Raw genomic sequence first — 11,420 nt, 5'->3', positions numbered from 1 at the left:
GGTTAGTACCGATTGTGTAACATTTTGCGGTAATCCGCTTCGCGGTATACCATTTTGCGGTTTGTCATTTCGGGGTACGACATTTCGCGGTTAGTAGCATTTGGCGGCATGTCAATTCGCGGTCAGTACCATTTCGCGGTGTATTGTCGCACCGCCACCAAACCGGATCGCGCCAGTGAGACTCGCGACGCGCCTCAACTCGCGCGATTTTGAAATCAGTTTTTTAGTGTGGCGCTGCATTCTTACGATTTTTATGAACACAGTGCACTATTCACATATTAGCTGCGACGCACGGGGCCTGAGAAAACAATAATTATAAATAAATGTTGGTCTTGATTTCTACCGGATACATAATACCGTTTCGCGGTTTGGACCGAGATGTTTCATCTATCTAACCAGTGAAATTTGAAGGACTGCCTGTGTTCAAGAGAAGGGTAATTCACCGATGAAAATATTATTAGTGATAATGCCAACAATTTTCAGTGCAACACGTAGGAAAAACCACACCGCGAAATGGTATAGACCGCAAAACAGCATACCGCGAAATGGTACTCACTGCAAGACGGTAAACCGCAAAATGAGACTAACCGCGAAATGGTACACCGTGAAATGTTTGACCGCGGAATGGTTTACCGCGAAATGTCGGACAACCATTGTAGGCATTATCACTAATTACATTTTCATCGGTGATTTACCCTTCTTTTGAACACAGGCAATCATTCAAATTGCACTGTTAAGATATATGAAACATCACGGTACAAACCGCGAAACGGTACACCGCGAAATAATACTGGCCTCGAAATAACATGCCGCCAAATGGTACAAACCGCGAAATGTCGTACCGCGAAATGGTATACCGTAAACCCCCGTTAATTTGAACGGTACCTCATGCAAACCAGCGGGGTTCATTTTTAATTTGAACATCTAGTCACCCTAGAAACGTGTTTCTGGTTACCTCTTTCACTGTTTTGTTTTGAACCTGCGTTCTGTTCCACAGCACTCCATTTCACTTTACTCCGTACCATGAGCTAAATGACGTTTGAACCATTTTTAATCTGAACGATGTGCAAATTAGCGGGGTACAAATTAAAAAGTGTTCAGATTAAATGTGGTCAAACCAACGGCCCGCATAATTGTAAACTATATTTCTACTATTTCCTTTATTATCCCCAACAATTTGCGACAATATCTGAATAATTTCATTTGACATCCAAAAAAAAAACAATAAACCAACCGTATCGCTAACGGTTTTGACAGTCTGGGAAATTGTAATTGCGAAAATCACAATATGGGGAATAGGCGGTTAAGTTATGTAACCATAAAAAAACGCCAATTTTCCCGAACAAATTTTAGCGTTTACAATTTGTCAAATTGTAGATATACCATCCATTTTTCGCTCATTTTACTGTAAGGCAAACAGTTTCAAAATAGTAAACCCATAAAGCCGGAAAAGGAATAAATAACGTACGTGTAATGATTGTTTAATGGTGCGTTATAGTATTTTCATCCCATACTATACTGTTTTCTTTTTCTTCTTCAAGTTTAATAACAACAAACACAATGTTGAAAAGTTTATAATATATTTTCACTTATAAAAATGAAATCATTTCCTGGATTTCCTAGATTTGCGAAGTTACACAAAAATCACTTTTGCCGAGCTCTTCTGATTGGCAAAAGCTGCTGAATTTCGGCCGGTGTCATTTCCTTATGCCGAAGGGAAACAGATCCTATGAAAAATGAGACAAGATGAGGTTAAAAAACACAAAACCAATATTTTCAATAGTACTTTACGATTACAAACTCACCCAACTAGGTACTTCGCGATCACATTTATAAAATGTGCTGAATATGGCCCGGGTTTGCAATGATTTAGGTTCGCCGAAAGTGTTATCCATCGAATGCTTGTTGTAGATAATCCGCTTGTTGATTGCTGGGGATCGAGCGGTAACGAACCCTACGGGGATATATCGATTGTGGAACATCGGTCCGATCGGGATGTTGTGTTTGAATTGGTTTTGATGCAGGCTTCACATCCGGAGGTTTCAATTTTACACAAGGCGCAGAGGTTTTCGTTCCCGAAAAGTAGTAGAAGCCTCATTGGAACACTTCTTTTTGAAAAACACAACATTCAACACAAATTGATTCACCTTTTTTCGCTTCACAACTTTTTTTTCTTTCTTTTTCTACGTCGGAGGCAAACAAACTTAACACGCTTAAAAAATTACACATTAGTTTCGAATTTTCACAGTCACAAAAAAGTTTTTTTTTTAATCCCGAACAAAAAAGTGAAAATAAGATTGAAACCGAAACAAAATTTGTACTATGTGAAACTCAAGTAAAAGAATGTCTGTTTCATGAAACCCTACTCAACCATTCTTTCATTTTTGTTGGGCGTGTGCAACAGAACGATGTTTTTTCCGTTTACGAATACCAAAACGTGATGCTGTTTGCCAAACTGTCGAAGATCTGTAACATACAGTGAAGTGTACGTGTAGTAGTGTGTTGCGCAAATATAATTAACAACAATTCGTCAGAAGGTAATGATATTTTTCTACCATATCTCGCGAGCCTTCATCCATATACCATTTAACAGTATCACGACAGCATAATAAATTGTTACTGTATGGCACGGATTACATAAACTTTTCTTTATTGTTTAAAATGTGGGATCTCGTATTGTTCAACATGAAATTGACTGTTTGTGATAAATTAACATTACCAGTTAGAAGCAATTTACTGTTTGGAATGTAAGGCAAAATGTATTTTTCTATGCGGGGGGGGGGGGGGGGTACCCGGTACCACGAAGTGAATTACCGCAAAATGTTATGCAATCGTTTTATTGCGGCGCTCATTTTAAATCCACATCCAGCGGCGACGGTAACGCGCAAAAGATATGCGCGCAATTCAAACGCAACGTCACAACTCAAGTAGGCTTGGATTTTTTCGTTCTTCAAGGACGCAAATGTTTCAAATTTGCTAAATCTTATATATTTGGTGATTTTTATTATCACTGCGACGGTATATCGACATTTCCATATAAACGCATTACGTGGATATATCTTGCAGAACACAATATGCATGACAATATTAATTACGCAATATACATGCTGTAATATAAATGCCATTACCATTATTACACACTTAGAAAACATCACCGACTCCGGTATTTTTTTTACCGAACCGAACGCATTGTTCGTAACAGCAGGCAGTTGGAATAGAATAAAACAATGAATCTTATCTCGATATCAAATTAATCGATTTCATTCGTGTTTCCAATTTTTTAATCGAGTAGACATGTTTGAGAAGTGTAACTGCTTGCCTGTTGGTGAAGCTGGGACATTGAAACCATCAGCAACATCACCAATAACTCGAACGCAGGCTTAAGGCTAAAGCACAGACAAACAGACGTCACACTCTCATCATTGACCATCGACCACCTTTTTAACGGTCGGTTCAAAAATATGGTAGGTGGCCGATTCACCACCCGCAGCGCTCGCATCGTTTTTGTTCGTGTTTGACGTTTGCACACTACCGCCATCTGTTGACCTATCGGCCAAATACACCGATTTTAGCATTGGGCGTACATGTCCTCGTGACTATGATTTTGATCGACATTTGTTCTAAGTGTTACGTCTGTTTGTCTGTGGCTAAAGGCTGAGCTACAATGATGGGAGCGGCAACGCGGCGCGGCAGGATTTGACAGTTAACCCATACATTTTCTGTCAAAACCTGCCGTGCCGCGTTGCCGCTCCCACCATTGTAGCTCAGCCTTAAGTAGCCCGTCATTCTTTTTGGCAACAATGATGACTTTTCAGCATGAATTTAAAAGTGATAAAACTCAATCTTGATAGTTTATATTGACTTGAAAAAGTATCACTGTACGCGCTAACATGCATAAAGTATGCTGATACCTTTTTCAGCTGTGTCGGTACAAAACCAATTGATTTTCTTTGATTCGAAATCGTGAGATGGATTAGCAACAATCATCAACGACGCGTACAAAATTCAATGACGGCCTACTTCGCCTTAACTTATAAGAAAATAATCCTGGCTCATTTGTAGCTGTTCACCGCTATCGAACAAAACCGGTGCCACCAATTCCCGTAATGGGTGATACTACAACAAAAACATTTTATTACATTTTAAAAATTAACTTTAACAACCTGAGGGTTCCTATTAAAAGTAACCCTCAGGTTGTACTTACGGAAAAGAAGTATCAGACGCTCATTCCCTGCTGCCTCAAATATAGAAAACCTATTAGACAGTATCGGATGCAATAAAATCGTGTTGACAAGCATTTCGAAACAAATATGGCGGCCTCAGAAATTTAAAGGTACCATTTGTTCGGTAAAGCATTGTAGCACTATGAACTGAAGTACGGTAAAATATTAAAGTCTACGGCGATTTTAAACGATTTACCGTTTTTCGGTACATAAAACGACGATTTCAGTAAATGTTGTTTTGGTATTTTATTTTTTTAAGGTAAAGATAAATCGAAGCCAAACCTCGAATTTTCAAGTGCACGGATCTGGAGAACCGAACACCCGTTTGAGCTGAAAACTTAATCGATTGGTCACCACCAGCTAGTAACCAATCGATTAAGTTTTCAGCTTAAACGGATGTTTGGTTCTCCAGATCCGTGCTCTCGAAATTTTGAGGTTTGGCTTCGATTTATCTTCACCTTAAGGTTGTTCGGTAAATCTCGTTTGTAATACCGAAACATCAGTAAAATATTTATTTACAGTACGTTTCCGGTAAAATAAATTTCCGAACAACGAGAAAAAAAACTAAGTGTGTATTATTATTAAGTACCGTTACCGTCCCGAGAACGATAGTCACGTCGCTGGAATTTCTCCTTCTTTAGCTGAAAATTGTGATCGTTTATATAGTCATTTTTACTATCTGTTTTACCCCGATCGATCGTGCGAAAGTATTCGTTTGGACATTTCGGTAAATTGTGGGTTAGAATCGAAATATATCTTAGTTGACGGAATCCTAGAATCACTATTGGTGAAAAATATTGTGACTGCTATTCCCGCACCAAACTATCGACTTTGAAGCCGAGCTCTATACCGTCTGTGAAGGAGACTGTGCTGGATTTTTTCATGCAAGTTGCGTGAATGAAGATGCGTTGTGCGCACTATCATCCAACATCATCTGGATGTGTGATGAGTGTATCAGAATGTTTCATCGAAGGAGAGATGTACGTCACGATACTGCTGATGATGTGATCGATTCCAAGATCAATGTTAACAAGCGTGTAGAAAATGTAGTGAACCTCCTGAAAATCACTGTGGCTGATTTTCAACAAGCGTTATCCAATACCGTAAAAGTATCCTCGACGAAAGACGCATCACTACTACATTCGACTTCTCTTTCAATTTCATCATGCGAACTATTCAACGGAATGGATGCATGTGGTTCAAATGCGGAGAGAGATGAGAATCAGCTCATAACAAATGACGACGAGTTCTCGTTATTTCTAACGAATATCGACGTGAGTGCTACTGAGCGAGATGTTGGTTTAATGATTTCCTGCGCGCTGGATGTTCCCGATCCCGAGCAAATTGATGTTTCAAAACTGGTACCAAAGTGGACTCAAAGGCGTTCGTGGGACTATATATCATTCAAAGTAGTTTTGGATAAAAACTTGAAATCCCAAGCAATGAATCCGGCGACCTGGCCAAAAAATATGAAGTTCAGAAAATTCGTAAACAGAAATAGGCAAAACGTAACATGGAAACCTGTCTAAATTTATTTTTTTTTAAGTTTCAAATGATTCTCTATAAATTGATCGATAATTTGAATTGTATGATGAATGTATTTGCTTTTAATGTATTAATATTTTTGTTTTAGTGTTGTATTGTGGGTTCCGTAATTTCTATGATTTGTAATTGATGTATTATTGTTAACATAGTAATAAGTCATTCAATGAGACCTTAACAGTCAGTTGAATTAAAATAATAAATAAATTATTATTATTATTATTATTTATACCGTTCTGATTCAAATTCCGGACACTCAAGATTGTAAGGGAAAGGTTTCAATTGAAATGTTTCAAAATGTGCCGTTCAAAAGCTCATAATTTTGAGACTCGTTTTATTAAGCTTTTTACATAGAAACCCATGAAAATTTACAATGCTCGACTGGTGTTGACGTTTTCTAACGGCTGGTAGTGTTTATTTAAGGCGAAATAGGCCGTCATTGAAATTTGTACTCGTCGTTAATGATTGTTGCTGATTTATCTTACGGTTTCAAATAAAAGAAAATCAGTTGGTTTTGCACTGACATCGCTGAAAAAGTATCAGCATACTTTAAGCATGTTAGCGCGTACAGTGATAATTTTTCAAGACAATTTAAACTATCAAGACTTAGTTTTATCACTTTGAAATGCAAGCTGAAAAGTCATCAATGTTGCCAAAACGAATGACGGGCTACTTAGCCTTAACGATTTAACTTTTATAACTTTTGCTTTTCACAAGCTGTCCGGAATTCGAATCAAAGAGTCCGAAATAAGAAACAAAAGTGAGGTGATGTCCGGAATAAGAATCATGAAAAGGACACACATTTCTCTTTATTTAAATTTATTGGAGTTGTGGAATTCAGATCTTTACCTACTGTTGCGAATTGCGCTAGCTCGGCCCATTGTCTGGTTCCATCTCAAGTCGGCGCGGAAGAATGTCGACGCGTTGCGTTGTACGCCAACGATGACACGTCGGTGACAGCCGCCCAATGATGACATCAGCAAAAATATCCACGAAAAAGTGATGATCTCATGAAGAAGCTAAAACTTATCTAATATTCTATAAAATTCTATTGTATATTATTAAATACCTTATTTCTAAACAAGTGAATTTTTTACCGTGAATTTGATCTAAAACAGTTGGAGGTTGGTGAAGATTATTTTACGTGCTAGTATGAAAACAGAAGTTGTAACGATATTTTCTAGGAATCTAAAGCTATTTCTAAAACATGCCTTAAACAACTACTATTATTTCTTAAAATTACAGTTAAAACAATTCTTATAAACTAAGCTGACTAAAAGCACAAGTTCTTAACTAGATAGTACGAACGGAGAAGTAAGTACAAAATAGTTACTCATTCAGTTAGTGGCAGATAACAGTGTTTTCTTTTATTATTATTAGCCTCTCCAACCTCAAAACTAACGCTGGAACGATTTTTGGACAGGTAGAATAGTTGGGAAACTAATTTGTAAGTTGATTACAATATTATGGATTGAAGTCGAAATCAATAAACTTTATTTTTCCAGTCGAGTTGCAGAAAAAACCGAACTACGAAAAGTTTTACAACACCTACCATTCGAGAGGTAAGTGTCCTGATAGCATAATAACGCTGAGATATCATATGGATTGATTTAATTTATATGCTTTTAGACGGCTCACGCTTCGAATAGGGCTTAAGTGGCCGTAATATGAATCAAAACGGTAATAGCGAATCACAATGCTACATGGCAAGGGGTGAATAGACCGAATATGGTTTTAGTATGATTGTTATGCTGTTTACCATATATTTTTTTAACCGTGTAATCGTATTTTGGATGAGTTAAGATTTAGCGTGTAATGAAATATTTCACACGTGATTCACTTGCTCAAATCCATTCAAATCTATTTTGAGCAGCTGGCAACTCTTCTTCTGAGAAAAACAAAAACTGCTGTCAAACGTCAGTTTCGTAACCACCGCACATTTTTCGCTTTTTCCATTTTCTCGCCTCAATCAGTGAAAACATCGGAGAATTTTTAGGATTTTAATGTTGTAAATTAAAGTGTAAGGCAAAAAATGCTGTCGCAAAGTTTCCGTCGCAATTTGCAGCTCATGCTGCGAAGCACGAATCGCTTATCGCTGTCGATGAGAGCCCTTGCAAATCCCAGCGAAGAGTACACGGCACAGCCTCAATACCCGGCAATCGAAGATCCTAGCTTTCGGTCCAAAAAGAAACGAGAAGCTGCTGAATGGCACGAACGGATCCAGCAATTGAGTTCTGTGGAGGAGAAATTGTTCGAAATCAATATGCCTAAGTATTATGGCTATAAGGCGCACATTATCACCGATCAAAAGTTTCCGTATAACGTTCTGCCTTTGGCACAGTACGCTACCCGAACTCATCTTCAGGAAAATCTGCCGGAGACCTATGGGAAGTTGGGAGAGGAAGCCAAAAAGCTGCTGGAAGAAATACGAGGCAATCTGGAGGATGTGATAGGGTTCGAACTGACGGGATACAGGTAATGTTTTAATCAGCACAAAATCAATAATTTAGTGACTAAAATTTTACTAGTAAAGTAAAAAGTAAAAGCGAAATTCCTTGGTAAACTTGACTTGGGATTCCTTACGAAGTTCCTTCAGAAAATTCGCTAGGAATTTCTCCAGCATTTTATTCAAGGATTCGTTCCGCAGTTCGTCCAGATATTTCTCGAGTATTTTGTTCATGAGTTCTTCAAAAATGTGTTCAGGTGTTCGCACCAGCACATATCTCAGAAATTCTTCCGATCATTCCTACCCAAATTTCTATCGAGATTCCGTTCTTTTTTATCGACTTGCTTATGAAAATCCTGCAGGATATTATCCAGAGAACTAATGTATTATTTCCAGCTATAATCACCATTTCAATACATCAAGAATATCCTGTAAGACATCCACACAAGTTCAGAAATATTTTTCAGGGATCATGGCAGAAGTTAATCAACTATTACAGAAATTTCATCGAAGATTACATTAGGTTTTCCTTAGGTTCTCTAGATTTTCTAAATACTTCCCGTATTTTTCATTAATTTCTAAAAAATTCTCTAGCATTTTCCTGAAAACAAAAAATGTAAGAATAAAATCTTGAAAGATTCGTTGGAGAATGTTCAAATAATTTCAGGAGTAGTATTTGAAGGAATCTGCAGAAATTCGTCGAGGAGTTCCTTAGAATTCCCAGACATTCTCTGACTTTCCAAGTAGTCGGCACCCTGTATAAATTACAGCTAATTTATTTTTATTTTTTTTTTTCTTACTTTCTAGTCGCTCGTACGGATCCATCGAAGAAATATCTCCGGAAGAAAAGGAGGAAATAGTCACTTCATCGCTTTTGACGGCCCTAAACCGAGCTTTGATTAATAGTCTATCAAAGAAATATACCCATCTGAATGAAGTTGAAACCGATTTCGATCCGCGACATGAATCATTCTGGTTTTTAGGCGGCATTCCACCCCCATCCTTGGTGAAGAAAATCAAAGAAGGAGTAGAATGGCAGAAAGAGTATGCCAACGATCCATATGATCGTAAAATTCAGTACCTTGGCAAACCGTACATCGCATTGAGGCACAAACATCCCTTGGATGTGTTCGCTGAAAATAATGTAGATAATCTAGACGCTAAACGCGATGGGGTAGAGATCCCTGAGTTCCGTTTCGACCCGATAACCCTAGGTTATAACACCGAGCAGCGACATGCTACGACTATTCCTGGCTTCTGGCCTGGAGATCAGCATGAATTTGGATTGGTTTCATTCCAGCGTAGAAGTCATGCTCACCTTCGTCCTTCGTATTGCGCCATCGACGACTTGCAGGAGGCCCTTCACGCTCAAGGTATTTTTTCGAGCTATGCTTGGACATTGGGACAAGCTTGCTACCAAGGATTCTCTACTTTCAACGATTTGACCTACCCACTGGCCACACAAACCGTTATAACTGACGGAAAAATGTGGTCATTCTATGCCTACCAACTCAATACCACTCTATTGCATTCGGATCAAGTTGATGTGAATCCTCGCTACAATCAATGCTGGGGAACGAAAGAGCTTCAGCTGTATGAGCATGTCGACGAGAATGGCAAAGTGCATGGGATGAACGACGAAGTTTTGCTGCATTTAATTTCATTCTACATGAACACTCCTTATATCCGCGAGGGCGTCGACCTAAAGCCATACTTGTGCAAAACCGAAACTCGAGTGGCCGACATTTTGGACGAGAAGCGTCGTGTCTTCATGGAGGAAAAGTACAAGCATGTGGCCGCGAATCGACCTCGACATCGCCCGGAACCGGAACTATACCAATGGGAGAAAATCTACAAGGTAGACAACAAAACACGCCAAATGGAACCGAAACGGAGACCGTTCGAACTCGGCCAGAATATGTATAAGCGGCGAATGGACGAGCACGCTCTGAAGTATATCCCCCGGAAGGTGCGCCCGGATGGGCCCAAGAGTAAGCCACGGTTCGAAGCGACGTACTATCCGAATGTGAGACGTTAATAACGATAAGTTTGCTACATTCGTTCATAGTTCTATTAAAAATAAATACAGATCATTTTATGCGTTTGTGCAGTTTTCTTCGAAACACCTTTTTTCTCTAATATAAATCAAGCGTGTGCTAGAATAAGGGCGTAAGTCGCATGATCGATTTCTCTTCATCGATCCTCTCTTCTGTGAATAAAAGTGACGAGATGCAAGATAATTTTTCTTCTCAGAATGCAAGATTGCATCGTCGCCTAGTATTCTGAAATGAAAAACTTCGGATCGTGCGAATGCTCCCCGTATCGTACTGCTTTCTCAGGAGCTCCAGAATGGGACAGGTGTACAAGAAGTGTTCAACAGAGTTATGCACCCGGCAAGTCTCACTGATTCTTCGGAAATTGGGTCCGCTACTCATCGAGTGGGAGACTCGCGTATGCCCCATTCGAAATCGGGAGAGGATAACTTGTTTCCTTCTGTCTGGGCGATTTTCCCATTTTCTAACATCCCCCTTAATTTCCCTGGTGAAGAGACTCCTTTCGCTATGCCATTTTTCCCTCCATTCGTTTTTTTTATTTTTTCCAGTAGCCACGTCGCTCGGGACGATGTCATTCAGACGCTCGCTGTCTCGACCGGTATTGACACACCTATCCGCTTCCTCGTTGCCCGCAACTCCGCTCTGATCGGGAACCCAAACAAGCGTGATGTTTTCTTCGTCGTCAAGCACCTCCTGTATCTCCTGAATTCAAGGGTTGGTGTCCGATAATATTGCTGCGATGGTGCTAGTTGAGTCGGTAGAGATGAGTACCGGTCGGATAAGGTCCAACGGTTGCAATATTGCTTGAAATATGGCAGTTGCCTCTGACGAGAAGACCGAGCATTGGCTAGGACGGCTCCTTTCCCAAAAGCCGGCGTTACAGTGTCGCTCAGATACCGCAGGTAGCTCTATGCCGGCCACGGACCTTAGGATCTGGTTGGCCTGTATTTCGATGCAGGCCTCCGATCCGTCGTTCTTGGTTCTTCCCAAGAAACTGATATCCCTACTGCCAATGCTCTTGACCAATTTGTATTGGAAAGGCAAGACTCCGATTTCGGCACAGGCCGAGTCGGTTGGCATAGAAGGCAGATGTCCCGAGATTATCGAGCTGAGATCGACGAGCGTTGTTTGTCGAAGCGTTGACCCGTTATTTCG

At 39.6% G+C, this 11,420-nt stretch overlaps 1 protein-coding gene across 1 annotated transcript; it reads left to right on the top strand.

Moving 5' to 3' along the window:
• The first annotated feature begins 7,664 nt into the window (after positions 1 to 7,664).
• Positions 7,665 to 10,309, top strand: LOC5575410 (28S ribosomal protein S30, mitochondrial). Its single transcript, XM_001661880.2, has 2 exons — positions 7,665 to 8,240; positions 9,019 to 10,309. Exons 1-2 carry the CDS (start codon positions 7,798 to 7,800, stop codon positions 10,247 to 10,249), a joined length of 1,674 nt encoding a protein of 557 aa, XP_001661930.2. The 5' UTR covers positions 7,665 to 7,797; the 3' UTR covers positions 10,250 to 10,309.
• The last annotated feature ends 1,111 nt before the right edge of the window (positions 10,310 to 11,420 follow it).

This window comes from Aedes aegypti, chromosome 3 (genome assembly GCF_002204515.2).
Source record: "Aedes aegypti strain LVP_AGWG chromosome 3, AaegL5.0 Primary Assembly, whole genome shotgun sequence".
In the NCBI taxonomy this organism is placed as follows: domain Eukaryota; kingdom Metazoa; phylum Arthropoda; class Insecta; order Diptera; family Culicidae; genus Aedes; species Aedes aegypti.
This window is presented reverse-complemented; position numbering and strand designations above follow the sequence as displayed.